The sequence below is a fragment of the Giraffa tippelskirchi genome, chromosome 3 (genome assembly GCF_054371585.1).
Source record: "Giraffa tippelskirchi isolate mGirTip1 chromosome 3, T2T-mGirTip1v1.2.pri, whole genome shotgun sequence".
In the NCBI taxonomy this organism is placed as follows: Eukaryota; Metazoa; Chordata; class Mammalia; order Artiodactyla; family Giraffidae; genus Giraffa; species Giraffa tippelskirchi.
The window spans coordinates 132882035-132899653 of NC_137277.1; the positions used below are offsets into that span (position 1 = coordinate 132882035).

Sequence of the window (17619 nt, forward strand, 5' to 3'; positions counted from 1 at the left end):
TAGAAATGTGTATTCAGATCTTTTGCCCATTTTAAATTGAGCTATTTATCTTTTATTGTTGACTTATAAGAGTTCTTTATATATTCTGGATATGTCTTTTATCTGATACATGATTTACAAATATTTTTTCCCATTCTGTGTGTTTTGTTTTTTTTTCTTTCTTGTTGCTTTCTGAAACACACAAAAAACATTTTTTTAAAGTTTTTAACTTCAGTGAAGTTCAATTTATTTATTTTTTCTTTTGTTGCTTGTGCTTTTGCTGTCATATCACCTAATAAAAGCTCATGAAGACTTAACATATCTTTACTTACAAGAATTTTATAGCTTTAGCTCTTACATTTGGACTTTTGATTCATTTTGAGTTAATTTTTGTATATAATGAGAGGTAGATTCAAATTCATTCTTTTGTATGTGTTTTTCAATTGCTCCTCATTATCTTTTTAACACCTATAGGATCTTTGATGATGCTCCTTTTTTATTTTTGATATTAATAATTTGCGCCTTTTCTTTTTATCACTTAATCTTGCCAAAGTTTTATCAATTTTGAAGTGTTAATTATATTAGTCTTTCTAAATAGTCAACTTTGTGCTTTATTGATCCTTCCTATTACATGTTTTTTATTTAATTGATTTCAGCATTATATTATTTTTCCCATTATTTTGCTATTCTTTTTCTAACATCTTGAGATGAACAACTTATACATTTTCAGCTAACATATGCATCCAAGGCTAAAATTCTTCTCTGAGCTTGGCTTTGGCTGCATTTCGAAGAGTTGACTTTTTTTTTTTATCATTTAGCTAAAAATTTTTCTAATTTCTGCTATAACTTCTATTCATCCATTGGATTATTTTTAAGTATATTTTAAATAGTATGCTTGTATGATATATCTTTTTCTAACCTGATTTTCAACTTACCTATGTACTCAAGTTTAGATCTATCTCTTGGAAAGAACATGTACTTGTGGTTTTTTAAAATCCAGTCTAATATTTTTGTCATTTCATCGTTGTGTTCTGCCCCATTTGCATTTAATAGTAGGATATTGGCTTACATCTCACATCTTACTATGTGCTTCCCATTTTTCCTATCTGCTCTATTTCCTTTTCTATTAATTTTGATTTCTTTTGAATGAATTGTTTTTATTATAAAATCTCTTCCTTTATATTAGTTTGAAAGTTACACCTTGTTTTAACTTTATTTTTAAGTTTTTCTTAAAGTTTCAAAGTCCATCTGTAACTTTTCAAAACCAAATGTTAATCAGTACTTTTATTTTCTTCTATAGAACACTTTAACCTCATTTGGATCCCTTTTAACTTTTGTGCCATTTTTATGGATTTTTAATTCCATATATATTTCAAACTCCATGAGGCTTTTTTTTTTTTTGGCACAGCTTGTGGGATCTTAGTTCCCCAACCAGGGATCAAACCTGTGCCCCACGTAGTGGAAGCATGGAGTCCTAACCACTGGACTGCCAAGGAACTCCCCACAGGACATTATGATTGTTGCTTTTTTCACGCAGAATCTTTAAAATCTGTCCTCATAATTAACATTTTAATCAATCTATAGTTCTTTCTGTAACAAAATCCAAATATTTGAGATCATTTCTTTCTGCCTGGAGGAATCCCTTTAACATTTTTTACAATACAGGTATACCCATGAAGAATTTTATCGCTTTTTGTTTGTGTGAAATTTTATTTGCTTCATTTTCTGCCAGACAGGATGTTTTTGTTGGGTATAGAATTCCTTTTTCTTCTGTTTTTCTATTGTTTCTGCTGAAAAGTCAGCTGACAGTCTCATCATTGCTGCTTTGAACATAATCTTTGTTTTTCTGTAACTGCTTTCAAGATTTTCCCTTTGTCTTGTTTTATGAAGTTTTATTATGATGTACCTACATTTTCTTATTTTATTCGCCTTTAGTGGAAGGATCAAAATTAGAGCAAGGCAATGAGATGCTTACAGCACAAAATTTAAGGATGCAATCAATCATGGGGTCATTCAAGTGTACCTTCAACCCAGTCCTGCTTACTGGACTTCAATGGACCTTTTAATTTGCAGTTTGGGGTCTTTGTACTTTTGAAAAATTCTCAGCTATTATCTTTAAACATATTGCTTCTGCTTAAATTTCTTCCTACTTCACTCTAAGTTTCCCATTACATGGATTTTACATCTTTTACAGACCTATGTTTCTTACTATTCCTTCTGTATTTTCCATTTTTTAAATATCTTTGTGCTTCATTCTTGATATTGTCTTCTAGTCTGTCTTTCAGTTCATTAATTATCTTTTCAGCTATGTCTAATCTGCTGTTAAAGAGTTGTTTTCCCTGTGTGTTTGTCTGTCTGTCTGTCTGTTTGTTTTGCCACACTGTGCAGCATGTGGGATCTTAGTTCTCCAACCAATGACTGAACCTGTGCCCCCTGCAGTGGAAGTGCAGAGTCAACCACTGGACCACCAGGGAAGTCCCTGCCTCTAGAGTCAATTAATTGCAGTTAATGTATTTTTCAATCCAAGAATTTAAAAACTTCTACCATATCCTTTTAAAACACATGACATAGTAGCTTTTTTAAAGTTTCCAGTTCTCTGCAGAAATTCTGAATCCTGTCTTTTATCTCTTTAGATATGTTAAATAAGGATATTTTAAAGTCTGTGTTTGGTAACTCAACAGTTGAAGCCTTTGTAGCTATTTGTCTGTGTTAGTCACTCAGTCATGTCTGACTCTTTGTGACCCCATGGCCTGTAGCCTGCCAGGCTTCTCTGTCCATGGAATTCTACTGGAGTGGATAGAATATCAGCACCAAGAGTGGGTTGCCATTTCCTTCTCCAGGGGATCTTCCCAACCTAGGGATCGAACCTGGGTCTCCTGCAATGCAGGCAGATTCTTTACTGTCTGGGCTATAAGAGAAGACCCATGTTGGTATTTATTCCTTGTCTATTGTTTCTGTTGGTTTTGCCCCTTCATGTAGCACTTTCCTATTTATTGTATGCTGAATAGCATATTTGAAAATTTGTGTAAGTATTTTTGTGGCCTAGATAATATTTTTCTCCAGAGAAGTGTTGTGTTTGTTTCTGCCAGGAACTGGGGGCATCAGCAGTTTGGATAGTGTTACTTCTGAGGGGTGAGGTTGTCAGAAGCCTTGTCCAACATCTCTGTTGTGTTGGTTTTCTCTTCTGAATCAGCAAACACTACCAGCCTATCCCTCCCGATTTCTGTCATTTCCTTGTAATTTTTCTACTTTGTTAAATCTCTGATGGCTTTAATCAAATTCTCAAGATATTTTGTCCAGATTTTTTTAGTTACCTTCTGCAGAAGGGTTTACCCCAATTTATCTGTTACACCGTTACCAGATAAGGGAATTCTCCTTCTCTTTTCATTTCCACTTTATTTGTGTGAGCATTTACTACACATCTTTAAGAATTTTTTTGTTTTTTATTTTGGCTGTGCTGGCTCTTTGTTGCAGTGCGTGGGCTTCTCTTGTTGCAGTTCATGGGCTTTGTTGTCCCATGGCACGTGGGATTTTAGTTTCCTGACCAGGGATTGAACCTGAGTCCCCTGCATTGGAAAGTGAATTCTTAACCACTGGACCACCAGGAAGTCCTAAAAATGTTTTACACATATACTTTTACATGGCTAGATAGTATTTCATCCAAAGGCTAGGCCAATGTTTATTTAGTTTTTTTGTCTTCAGCTGGACTTTTGAGTTGTATGTCTTACTATTACTCAGGGTTCTCGATTACAAATGATGGTGTACCAGTTAGTTTAAGCAGACGATTTCTTAACAGAGTGGACATTATCTTTGTGAGAGCCAGGGGACCTGGTTGGGGTGCCACTTAGCCAGAAACAATGGTAGACAAGGACAATTCCTTCCCAGATAAAGGGATGAACCTTGGTGATGCAGCTGCTACTTGGTAGCTATGACACTGGGGATCATCTAGAACCTGTACCTGAAAAGCCGCACTCCCAACATTGTGTCCATCCTCAACAAATGCTGCTTTCCTTCTCAGAGACGTATCTCCTTGGCAGAGCCCAGGCATGCATAGAACCCAGCACCAAGAGAGTTTGGCCCAGCCATAGAGGAAAGCATGCTAGAAGGGAAAAGTGTGAAGCATCCCAGTCCTTCTCACACTCAGCATCTCTCCTCTGCAGCCTGATGGTTCCAGGAGCGACCATCACTCTATGGACATCTCTCTCCAGGTGTGTCCTTCTTGGAGTGTGTCTTACACAGAATATGAGGCAACTCAGACTCGGCTGAAAAAGCAGGACTTTCTGTGATCCATCTCAACTTGGAGAACATTGAACTTTGTCACCTTTTGGCCTTGATTAGGAGGTATACTCCTTCATGGATCACAGCCTTGTCATGGCAAAGGGGCTTGCATAACTCAAGGAGATCAAACCAGTCAATCCTAAAGGAAATCAATCCTGAATATTCATTGGAAGGACTGATACTGAAGCTGAAGCTCCAGCTCCAATACTTTGGCCATCTGAGGCAAAAAGCTGACTCATTGGAAAAGATCCTGATGCTGGGAAAGATTGAAGGCAGAAGGAGAAGGTGGTGGTAGAGGATAAGATGGTTGGATGGCATCACCAACACAATGGACATGAACTTGAGCAAACTCTGGGAGATGGTGAAGGACAGGGAAGCCTGGTGTGATGCAGTCATGGGGTCGCAAAGACTCAGACCCGACTGAGTGACTCAACAACAATAGGAGGTATAACCAGGTGGGAGAGGAATGAGTGAGGAGGAACAGGTGGCCACAGGGATAAAACTTCCCTAGTGTTTAGGGGCCCAGGGGGCTGTGAGAAACTGGTGCTAAGAAGATCTTGTGTACTATCCCTCCCCATTGTTCTGTGTAGAAAGGGTGTCCTCTAAAGGGTGGTAACCCGTAGCCGGAGCCTTTGCTCAGACACAACCTGTTAGGACCACAGATGGTCCCATGTGGCACAGAATTCCTTGAAGGATGCTCTCCAGATGTATTCTTAGAGATCTGCAAGTTATCTACAAGAGTTTAAAACTGGGGAGTTTCTATCTCTATGCTAATCCAAAGGATTAAGTACCTCATCAAATCATCTCATCACTTAGCATGCTCACATATCTTTTTGTTTTTAAATTATGAAATATTTGATACTATGAGAGAAAACATATTACACAAAGGTTGGTTACAAGCTATAAAAGTTAGCCTCCACAAGAATACACAATGGAGAAAAGACAATCTCATTAACAAGTGGTGCTGGGAAAACTGGTCAGCCACTTGCAAAAGAATGAAACTAGAACACTTTCGGAGAAGGAAATGGCAACCCACTCCAGTATTCTTGCCTAGAGAATCCTGTGGACGGAGAAGCCTGACAGGCTGCCATCTATGGGGTCGCACAGAGTCGGACACGACTGAAGTGACTTAGCATGCATGCATGCATTGGAGAAGGAAATGGCAACCCACTCCAGTATTCTTGCCTGGAGAATCCCAGGGACAGAGGAGCCTGGCCGTCTATGGGGTCACACAAAGTCAGGCATGACTGACGTGACTTAGCAGCAGCAGCAGCAGAACACTTTCTAACACCATACACAAAAATAAACTCAAAATGGATTAAAGATCTTAATGTAAGGCCAGAAACTATAAAACTCCTAGAGGAAAACAGGCAAAACACCCTCTGACATAAATCACAGCACGATCCTCTATGACCCACCTCCCAGAGTAATGGAAATAAAAACAAAAATAAACAAATGGGACCTAATTAAACTTAAAAGCTTTTGCACAACGAAGGAAACTATAAACAAGGTGAAAAGACAGCCTTCAGAATGGGAGAAAATAATAGCAAACAAAGCAACTGACAAAGAATTAATCTCAAAAATATACAAGCAGCTCCTGTGGCTCAATTCCAGAAAAATAAACAACCCAATCAAAAAATGGGCCAAAGAACTAAACAGACATTTCTCCAAAGAAGACATACAGATGGCTAACAAACACATGAAAAGATGCTCAACATCACTCATTATCAGAGAAATGCAAATCAAAACCACAATGAGGTACCATCTCACACTAGTCAGAATGGCTGCTATCAAAAAAGTCTACAAACAATAAATGCTGAAGAGGGAGCGGAGAAAAAGGAACCCTCTTACACTGTTGGTGGGAATGCAAACTAGTACAGCCACTATGGAGCACAGTGTGGAGAGTCCTCAAAAAACTGAAAATAGACCTGCCATATGACCAGCAATCCCACTGCTGGGCATACATACTGAGGAAACCAGAATTGAAAGAGACAGTGCCCCAGTGTTCATTGCAGCACTGTTTACGATAGCCAGGACATGGAAGCAACCTAGATGTCCATTGGCAGAAGAATGGATAAGAAAGCTGTGGTACACATACACAATGGAATATTACTCAGCTATTAAAAAGAATGCATTTGAATCAGTTCTAATGAGGTGGATGAAACTGGAGCAGAGGGAAGTAAGCCAGAAAGAAAAACACCAATACAGTATATTAATGCATATGTATGGAATTTAGAAAGATGGTAACGATGACCCTATATGTGAGACGTGAAAGAGACACAGATGTGAAGAACAGACTCTTGGACTCTGTGGGAGAAGGCGAGGGTGGGATGATTTGAGAGAATAGCATTGAAACATGTATATTCAGTTCAGTTCAGTTGCTCAGTCGTGTCCGACTCTTTGCGATGCCATGAACTGCAGCACGCCAGGCCTCCCTGTCTATCACCAACTCCCGAGTCCACCCAAACCCATGTCCATTGAGTTGGTGATGCCATCCAACCATCTCATCCTCTGTCGTACCCTTCTCCTCCTGCCCTCAATCTTTTCCAGCATCAGGGTCTTTTCTAATGAGTCAGCTCTTCGCATCAGGTGGCCAAAGTATTGGAGTTTCAGCTTCAACATCAGTCCTTCCAATGAACACCCAGGAATGATCTCCTTTAGGATGGATTGGTTGGATCTCCCTGTAGTCCAAGGGACTCTCAAGAGTCTTCTCCAACACCATAGTTCAAAAGCATCAATTCTTCTGTGCTCAGCTTGCTTTATAGTCCAACTCTCACATGCATACATGACCACTGGAAAAACCATAGCCTTGACTAGAAGGACTTTTGTTGACAAAGTAATGTCTCTGCTTTTTAATATGCTGTCTAGGTTGGTCATAACTTACCTTCCAAGGAGTAAGTGTCTTTTAATTTCATGGCTGCAGTCACCATCTGCAGTGATTTTGGAGCCCCCAAAAATAAAGTCTGCCACTGTTTCCACTGTTTCCCCATCTATTTCCCATGAAGTGATGGGACCAGATGCCATGATCTTAGTCTTCTGAATGTTGAGCCTTAAGCCAACTTTTTCACTCTCCTCTCACTTTCATCAAGAGTCACTTTAGTTCTTCTTCACTTTCTGCCATAAGGGTGGTGTCATCTGTATATCTGAGGTTATTGATATTTATCCTGGCAACCTTGATTCCAGCTTGTGCTTCTTCCAGCCCAGCGTTTCTCAGGATGTACTCTGCATATAAGTTAAATAAGCAGAGTGACAATATACAGCCTTGACATACTCCTTTTCCTATTTGGAACTAGTCTGTTGTTCCATGTCCAGTTCTAACTGTTGCTTCCTGACCTGCATACAGGTTTCTCAAGAGATAGGTCAGGTGGTCTGGTATTCCCATCTCTTTCAGAATTTTCCACAGTTTATTGTGATCCACAGTTAAAGGCTTTGGCATAGTCAATAAAGCAGAAATAGATGTTTTTCTGGAACTCTCTTGCTCTTTCGATGATCCAATGGATGTTGGCAATTTGCTCTCTGGTTCCTCTGCCTTTTCTAAAACCAGCTTGAACATCTGGAAATTCACGGTTCACGTATTGCTGAAGCCTGGCTTGGAGAATTTTGAGCATCACTTTATTAGCGTGTGAGATGAGTGCAATTGTGTGGTAGTTTGAGCATTCTTTGGCATTGCCTTTCTTTGAGATTGGAATGAAAACTGACCTTTTCAAGTCCTGTGGCCCTGCTGAGTTTTCCAAAAAAACCCACAGAATGATCTCTGTTCGTTTCCAAGGCAAACCATTCAATATCATGGTAATCCAAGTCTATGCCCCGACCAGTAACGCTGAAGAAACTGAAGTTGAACAGTTCTATGAAGACCTACAAGACCTTCTAGAACTAACACCCAAAAAAGATGTCCTTTTCATTATAGGGGACTGGAATGCAAAAGTAGGAAGTCAAGAAACACCTGGAGTAACAAGCAAATTTGGCCTTGGAGCACAGAATGAAGCAGGGCAAAAGCTAATAGAGTTCTGCCAAGAGAATGCACTGGGCATAGCAAACACCCTCTTCCAACAACACAAGAGAAGACTCTACACATGGACATCACCAGATGATCAACACCGAAATCAGATTGATTATATTCTTTGCAGCCAGAGATGGAGAAGCTCTATACAGTCAGCAAAAACAAGACCGGGAGCAGACTGTGGCTCAGATCATGAACTGCTTATTGCCAGATTCAGACTTAAATTGAAGAAAGTAGGGAAAACCACTAGACCATTCAGGTATGACCTAGAGCAAATCCCTTATGACTATACAGTGAAAGTGATAAATAGATTTAAGGGACTAGACCTGATAGACAGAGTGCCTGATGAACTGTGGACGGAGATTTGTGACATTGTACAGAAGACAGGAATCAAGACCATCCCCAAGAAAAAGAAATGCAAAAAAGCAAAACGGCTGTCTGAGGAGGCCTTACAAATAGCTGTGAAAAGAAGGGACATGAAAAGCAAAGGAGAAAAGGAAAGATATACCTATTTGAATGCAGAGTTCCAAAAAATAGCAAGGAGAGGTAAGAAAGCCTTCCTCAACGATCAATGCAAAGAAATAGAGGAAAACAATAGAATGGGAAAGACTATAGATCTCTTCAAGAAAATTAGAGATATCAAGGGAATATTTCATGCAAAGATGGACCTAACAGAAGCAGAAGATATTAAGAAGAGGTGGCAAGAATACACAGAAGAACTGTACACAAAAGATCGTCACGACCCAGATAATCATGATGGTGTGATCACTCACCTAGAGCCAGACATCCTGGAATGGGAAGTCAAGTGGGCCTTAGGAGGAATCACTATGAACAAAGCTAGTGGAGGTGATGGAATTCCAGTTGAGCTATTTCAAATCCTGAAAGATGATGCTACACTCGATATGCCAGCAAATTTGGAAACATGTATATTATCATAGGTGAAATAGATCACCAGTCCAGGTTCAATGCATGAGACAGGGTGCTCAGGGCTGGTGCACTGATATGACCCTGAGGGATGGGATGAGGAGGGAGGCGGGAGGGGGTTCAGGATGGGGAACACATGTACACCCATGGCTGATTCATGTCAATGTATGGCAAAAACCACTACAATATTGTAAAGTAATTAGCCTCCAATTAAAATAAATAAATTAACAAAAAAAAAGCTAACCAGTAAAAAAAAATTTAGCCTCCAATTATAATAAATAAATTGATTAAAAATAAATAAATAAAACACTTGTGAACCCATCACCCAAATTATGATCCAAAACATCATCACCTTGAGGCTCCTTGTCCTGTTCCCCTATGTTCAAGCAAAGTTCAAAACGAAGATGAAACTGGAAATTGTCCTGGGCAGACAGAATCTTGCAAGCCCAGCACACCTAGATTATTTCATAAACATAAGTGAAACAATGTTAACTTGTTTCTTGTAAATGCCTTTGACAGTCTTGAAAGAAACTTGTCATCTTCCTAAAACGGTATAAGATAATCCCTTGTAACCAATTCCCTGCCATCGGAAATGTCCCACTGTAATAACTGATCACCACAAAAGGTTAAACAACTTTCCCATTTTCACTTTATAAATCATCCTGTGACAGAAGCATTATCAGTTTGGGCTTTGAAATCTCCCAGTTTGTGAAATGCTCTTTTCTGTACTATAAACTCCAAGTAGGATTTTATTGATCTGGTTTCCATGGTTACTGTTCAGGATTTTTGACGCCTGCCTCCATAATCACACAACACTCTTGGAAGCTTGTTTCATATCTACATACTTTGTGGGGTTTTGTCACAGCCTATGTGTCTCTAAAATATACTTGGTTAGTTTGGGTTATTTTCACTTTTAAAAAATAAGACTCTACACATTGTTCTGTGTTGCTTTTACTTCCCCTCAAACTGATTTTCGTAAGAGTTATCATGCTGATAAACCCACCAGCAGCTCACTTGTGTTCACTTCTGTGTCAGATTCCATGATGTAACCATCTCGCTAATTCTTGCACACCCTGCTCCCGAGGCCTATCGGGGCTATGCCCTGTTTGGCCTTTGGGAATCCTGTTACTGAGTCTTCAGGAACACTCACTGGCCTTGTTCAGGGCCTGCCCCACAAGTGGGGCTGATAAGTTGTAAGGTATATGAATCTTCAATCTTATCTGCCACTGCTTCTGTTAAGTCGCTTCAGTCGTGCCTGACTCTGTGCGACCCCATGAACTGCAGCCCACCAGGCTCCTCCGTCCATGGGATTCTCCAGGCAAGAGTACTGGAGTGGGGTGCCATCGCCTTCTCAATCTTATCAGAGAATGCCAAACTGTTTTCCACATTGGCCGTGCTGCCCCATGACGTTAGGGCTGATAGAAGCTGAGAGATGCCCTTGAGATTAAATCAGTCCTCTGTCTCCGCAGGTTTCACATCCCTGCATACAGAGGGCCAACTACACAGAAATGGGAAGACAGCATGGGAACCCATGCCAGCTCCAAGGTCAAGCTCTCTCTCCCACTAAATTGGTCTAACTGATCACTGAATACAAAGTAATGGCTGATAAAAAACAAGGTCCTACTGTAGCACACAAGGATCTATATTCAATATCCTGTGATACACTGTACTGGAAGAGTATGAAAAAGAATATATATATAGGGTATAAGGGTACCACTTTGCTGTACAGCAGACGTTAGCACAACATTGTAAATCAACTTCAATTAAAAAATAAAGACTTTGCAATCCAGGCAGTGTCCAGGGCACCTTTCTTTTTGAGTGATTTATGAATGTTCTGTGAGAAAGGTACTGCTGCCATTAGCACTCTGTCCATTCAGAGGAAGAAGTGGAGGCAGGAAGAGCTTAGAAAACATGCCTGAGGTCAAATGAGCACCAGGGTTTGAACCCAGGTGTTATTGCAGTGGTGACTGCATCCTTTGGTACCAAGGATACAGCCAAACTAGCCGTTCATTCAGCACCCACTGTGAGCCAGGTACATGAGCCATGTGTTAGGACTACAGAGGGAAATGAGATAGGCCTGGTTCTTGCCCACAAGATCTTTCCTAGATCTTGTCTGATCTAGGAAAATTAGACAACTAATCTGCACACACAGATACAAAGTGTGTGATGAGTGTTAGGAAGAAAAAATAAAAGGACTAATTTAGATACTTCTCTAAAGAAGTAATGACCTGGCATTTAAGCCAAGATCTAAAACATCCGTAAAGTTAGCCAAGGGAAGTCCAAGTATAGAGGTGTGTATGTGTGCATATGTGGGCACACAAAGGGGGCGAGGGGAGGGATCAGAGAAAGGGAGAAGAAATGCAAAGGCCCTGAGGCAGGAAAGTTTCTGGGGTGCAGTGACCCAGAACAGGGTGAAAGAGGAAGGTGAGAGCTCAGAGCTGATTATTTGTTGAGGGTCCAAGAACTTTATGCTAATCTTCATGTTCCCATCCTGCGCCCCCCCGCCCCCTTCCCCCTCCGCCCCCAGGCCTCTCTCAATTCCCTGCCACTAGGATTCTAGAAGAAGCAGCTGAGGTCATCCTAATCTGGAGTCATTCAGCTAAAGTCATAGACCCTGAAACAGTTGGATTCACAACCCAGACATCCTGCACCCAGGTGAGCCTTCCCCTCCTTGTGAGGCCTGGGGAGCAGGACTCCAGGGGGGGTCCAGAAATGTTTACCATGAGTGTAATATCAAACAGCTCAGCAGACCTCTGTCCAGGGACCATTCCTCACTAACATGAGAGGTCTATGGAAACAGAAGCTCCAAGAAGGGACAGAGACACAAGATGAGACTCTAGTTCAGGCCAGAGGGGACGTCCTGGGTTTGAATCTCAGATTTGCCTCTTGTGGGCTTCCCTGATGGCTCAGAAGGTAAAGAATCTGCCTGCAAAGCAGGAGACTCGGGTTCGATCCCTAGCTCGGGAGGATCTCCTGGAGAAGAAAATGGCAAGCCTCTCCAGTATTCTTGCCTAGAGAATCTCACAGACAGAAGAGCCTGGCAGGCTACAGGCCATGGGGGTCACAAGGAGTCAGACACAACTGAGCGACTAACACTGTCACTTTACTTTGCGTCTTGGTAGCTCTGTGACCTCAGGTAAGTTACTCAACCTCTCTGTGCCTCTACTTTCCATCTGCAAAACGGGAGTCATCATGGGACTGCCCCCTCAAGGTTGTTATGAAGTTTCAAGCAGGTAAGACAGCAAAGGCTTCCAAGTTTTCCAGGCAAAGCAGCCACGGGGGCTGAACGTTGCTGGGGGAGGTGACGTTGTCAGGGCCCAGGTCTACAGCCCTTCCTGCCCCACCCCTCACCCCTTGTGGGACACCCAGGAGGGCAGGGGGATCCCGGCGCTGCTGGGAGTCTGCTCAGGAACTCAGCCCCTGTAGAGGGGCCCAATGTCCCATGGAATCCACCTCCGGGGCCTCAGCACTGGCAGCAGGCCCGGTGTCCGCGGAGGGCACTGGTGTGGAAGCATTTTAATGTTTTTTAAATACATAATCTAGGATTAGATGCCGATTCACATGACCTTTGTCCGTTCTTGCCTGGAGCCACTGCAGTAGGAGTTAATAAATACTGGAGGAAATGGGAAGGCAGGCAGGGTCCAGGCTTAGGCTGGGTGGGAGGGAAGCTTTATGCCTCAGGGGGTCATACGTCCCCTCTGCCCCAGACACTCCTGGTTTCCCTCTTCTCACAGCAGACAGAGGTCTTGGTCTAGATGCTCAGCTGGATACATCAGGGATGGTCTGGCTGATGTGCCCAAAGTCCAGCGGTTTCCTGCAACAGCCTGTCTCAAAGTGTCTCAAATCTGGGGACCAAACCACCTGTCTTGTTTTCAGAAAAATGTTCCACGATGATTCTCCAACTGTGCTTGCAATCCGTCAGCATCAGCACCACCCAGGAACTAGTGACAAATGCCCAGGCCCCAGGCCCTACAGAATCAACACCCGGGTGGGACTCTTGCTTTCTGCTTCAGCAGCTCCCCAGGGGACTCTGAGGTGCCCCCGTAAGAAGTGTGAAGGGTGGGGAGGCAGGATGAGGCAGGAGCCTGGGCTCAGGTCCCCACTCCCCTCATCCCCACCCGGCTGGTACTGTGCCCGGGTAGCAGCTTGCCCACCTGAAGCAGGGACATGACAGCAAGTCCCTCACCTGCATCTCATGACTGGTCTAAGAATCAGTAAGATGCCACAGATGAGAACACTTCAGAAGTCTAAGTGCCTCGTCCGTGACGTTAATTAATGCTGCCTGTCAGCCACTGCTCCACTTCCTCACGCCCTCCACTCATGACCCAGGAAGGGCGAGAGCAGTGGTCTGTTAAGTCACACATTTTCCCCGTGGAACCCCTGGACAGTCTCAGGGGGTCCTGAAACCTACACTTGACAGCAGAACTGTGAGAATGGAAGGAGGGCATTCCTCTGGAGAGAAGGTTGTTCAGATCCCCGCTGATTATACAGTGGGCATCTCTGCCCCACCCCCTCAGCCATGGCTGCTGAGCACCTGAAGACGGCGCAGGGGCTTCCTGGCAACCTTGGGGTAAGAGGGGCAATGGCAGCAGGGGTTAGAAACCCAAATGTAGAGATGGCACATCTGCTCCTGAGTAATGAATGGGTGCTGGGCACACCAGGCCCCAGGGGTGGGGAGAGGGTATTGGGGGGGACCCTCAGCTTCCTTTGTGTCCCTTCACCCACAGCAAAGGGCTGGGCTGCAGCTTCACTTATGTCACTCATGGGCCCTCCCAGCACCTCCACAAGGTCCGACTCAGTCAGGTTTATTCACGAGAACAGTGGCCTGAGGGGGCGAGGGAGAGAGCAGAAATTTGAACCCAGCTCTTGATTTTTATACCAATCATGAGCTCACGTCCAGTGGGCAGGAGGAGGTGGGCCACAGGGGAGAAGGGGCTCACAGTCACCAGGCAGGGAAACTGAGGTGCTTCACAGAACTGAAGACTCAAAATCATTCTTAAATCAAAGTGAGGCGCCAAAGAGATGGGGCCAAGACCCTTTGGTCGTGCACCTGTTTCTCCGCAGGCCTGCAGCTGATGGGGCGCCCCCAAACCCTTCCCTGAGAGTTCTATCCTGCCTCTGGCCTGTTCTTGGCCCCTGGCCTCTAGGGCACAGGTGTCCCCCTACAGTCCCATCTATTGACCTCATGAGATCCCCAACATAGCCCCTCAATCCTTCAGAAATGTGGCCTTGTTCTGATGTCCCAGAGATGGGATATGCTACCTATAGGGCACGGCAACAAAAAAGACCACTTGGACGTCAGAAACTGAATTAAGTCTCATTTATTCTAGGGCAAACTCAAAAGGGGTTTTGTGTTTCCTTTTTTAGCAAATCCTAGCACATTATTAACAAAAAAAGAAAATCTGTACATTTGCCATGATACACTTGAAAGTGAAACAAATAAGATATAAATACAGATATGGATGTAACATGAAAAAGCCCAAAAAAAACCAAAACCAAAAAACAAAAACCCAACCTGGGGATGTGGGGACCATGCGTGTGAACAGTGCCAACAAAACTATTTTGGTGGCGGATATTTTTCAGAGCGTTGTTCTCATTTTCAAATTATCATCATTAGCTGAGTCCTGGTGAGGTTCTATAAAGTTCTTATTTGCTCTTCTTTAATGTGTAATATTATGCTTGATAAATAAAGGGCGGCGGGGAAAGAAAAAGATTTAGGAGACAAATCAGGTGCAGCTGCGTTGCCTGCATGACTGAGAAGCTAGCGGAGCTGTGGCAGGCGCCCGTGGCTACGGTGCCTCCCCCAGGCCCCAGTGGGAGGGGAAGCAGGAGCCAGGCGCCCTGGCCCCAGTGGTGGCATCAGTGGGCTTCTCGGGGCCCTGGACAGTCAGGCGAACAGGGGAGGCAGACAAGAGTTTTGGGTGCTTTGCTCGCTTGTGTTCTGTTGTTTCATCCAGACAGGAGGCCTGCAGGGAGGCGGCGGCCAGGCAGGGCAGTTGCAGCTGTCGGTTGGAGGGGGTGGCCCCCTGAGGTTGTGGCTGCATGCGAGTCTCCTCCCAGGAGGCCCAGAGACCTGGGGGTGGCGGCTCCCTCTGAGTTGGGAGACCGAGGTTGGGCAAGTGACATTCAAGGCGAGCCCTTTGTGAGAGCCAGGAGGACACGCGGCCATGCTCAAGGTCCTTCCTGACTCCGGGGTAGGGGGCCGCAGCAGCCTGGGTGTCCACGAGCTGAAGGAGAAAGGCCTTTCTACACACACTAGGCAGGAAAAAACACAGTTTCTGCCCCAGAAGAGTCATCAGACACTTGGACTTGCTTGTAGGGGGTAAGAAAGAAACCCCGAAAGCGACATATGAACAAACAAATGGTATTTATCAATGGAAGTAAGGCCTGGTCCTGCTATTTTTTGAGCCAAACGAGTCAGCGATGTTTGATCACTTAAAACACACCCCTGAAGTTTTCTCAACAGCAGCAGCAGGGCACCTCCTATACGTGCAGGATACCCCCTACACACACGCTGGCAGTGACGGCACCCCAGCCTCACTGCTCCTGGACCTCCATTTTCAGTGCCTATTTCCCAACAAAGTATCTAAAATAAACTCTGAGTGAAAACAAGTTATGTTCTGCTACAGTGTCTTTCACTACTTCCAACGTCAAGGCTAGAGGGTCTGCAGAGGTCAGAGGTGGGAACCACACAACCTGGCAGTTGCCGAGTTTCTGCACCTGAGCAGCAAACACCTCATTAAATATTAACATCAGAACAGGCATGGGAAAAAGAACTGAACGAATTTCCATAAGGAAATATGGAAAAACCAGTTCAGAGAGTCTAAAATGTTTCCATGATTGCAAAAAGAATGTCCATTTGGTTTGAAGAATTTTACTTGAAACTTAGTTACACAGACTTGAGATCTGCAGTTACTTTTACTGAAGCAATGAAACCCTCAAGAAAACATTTTAAAGGGTAAGTCTCTCACTGAAGGAAAAATAGACTCTAAACTGGTTCAAATCCTGTTTTTCTGCAATTTGCTACACATCACAATTACTTTTTCCTTAAACCATGGTTATTCCAACAGATGATCGAGGAAGTACTTCAGTTCACAAAATTTTAAAAAATGATCCTGATAACCTGGTCTCTCTAGATTTTTCTTTGATCTCAATCCCAAATTAAACAAAGAAGTCAAAACTGGGATGGCAGAGTTGCCAATTGTCAGACTGACAGAACACTGTGGAATCAAGCAGCTTGGGTGCAGCCTGGGGAAAGGAGACAAGACCGCACTAGACCTGAGCCTCCAGGGGCAGTGCTGCTCAATAGTGTTTCCCAGGATCTCAGCAGTAAAACCAGCAGCTCCTCTTGTGTTTTCAATGCTGCGTGAAGTCCTACTTCAAGCACACACTAACTGAGGCTATTGATTTACCTTGATTTCTGTGTTTGGATCTCAACCATCACAGATCTCTGCCCCGGCAGCTCTTGGGGAGGGGTGGCATTGGGGGGACTGTTTGGAAGAGCCAGGAGCCTATCCTGGAAGAAGGCAGTGAAGGGTGCCAGCCCCCAGGCTGCAGAGTGTAAGCAAAATATCACATGTTCATTAAAAGGCCATCTTCGGGCTTTTTTGCCATTTCTTGCCAAGACTTGATTCATATTCTTAGTCGTCTCAAAATGCAACCTAAAACGTATATAAAACCCTTTCGTGGTGTCAGTTGTGAAGGGCATGGGCTCTGCCCTACACAGACCAAATCCAGAGGGAAGGGAGCCAGGATGAAAGAGAAACAACTCAATACAACCTCCTCAAACCTGTTATTAACTGAACAGAAAACGCTACTTTCTACCATGTATCAGCTAGAGAGCTCTGACTTTTAAGAACTGCACCCCACACACACGGTTTTACAACCTCAGCAGGCTGGATGAGACGGTTTGAGTATGGCTCTTCTCTTACTCCTTTTGTTTTGTTCTGTAGGAAGATGAAATACAGGCCTTGCTTCCCTTACATTCAATACCAGTATGATTCTACACAAAAGCTGGAAGGGATCAAAATACTGATTGTAATAAATATTTGCGGGCCTCCTGGTCCTGACTGGGCAGCTGATGGGAGGGTGGGGGGAGTGGAGGGGAGGTCTCTGAGGCACCACCGATTGCTTCCAGGGCTACACAGAGATTCTGGCATTGAATTAGCTGTGGGTGGAGACATCAGAGGAGGAGCTGCTGTTGCTGTTCGTGGTCTGTGCCCTCTTTATGTATAAGTTGAGCAGCTTCATCTGCAAAGAAAAAATACAAATGGATGAGAAGGAAGAAAATCAGAAAGTCAGCAAGAAAGCCCAGGTGACCATAAGAAAACAGCACGTCCCTTAGTGGAGAAAGTCACTGCACAGACATTCTCTAAGTGCCTACCGCTTGTCCAAACCACCTGCCCGGGGCCAGTGGGTGATCGGGAGGTCAGATTAGA

General features: G+C 43.7%; 1 protein-coding gene across 50 annotated transcripts in view; it reads right to left on the reverse strand.

The window, feature by feature from the left end:
* Window positions 1-14487: 14487 nt before the first annotated feature.
* Window positions 14488-17619, reverse strand: part of CLASP1 (cytoplasmic linker associated protein 1) — a 274282-nt gene continuing 271150 nt past the window's right edge. For all 50 annotated transcript variants that reach the window (XM_081576019.1, XM_081576021.1, XM_081576032.1 and 47 more), the window contains one exon: window positions 14488-17431. In XM_081576019.1, the coding sequence (XP_081432145.1) occupies window positions 17345-17431 (87 nt within the window). In that variant the 3' untranslated portion in view covers window positions 14488-17344. The remainder of the gene's footprint in view (window positions 17432-17619) is intronic.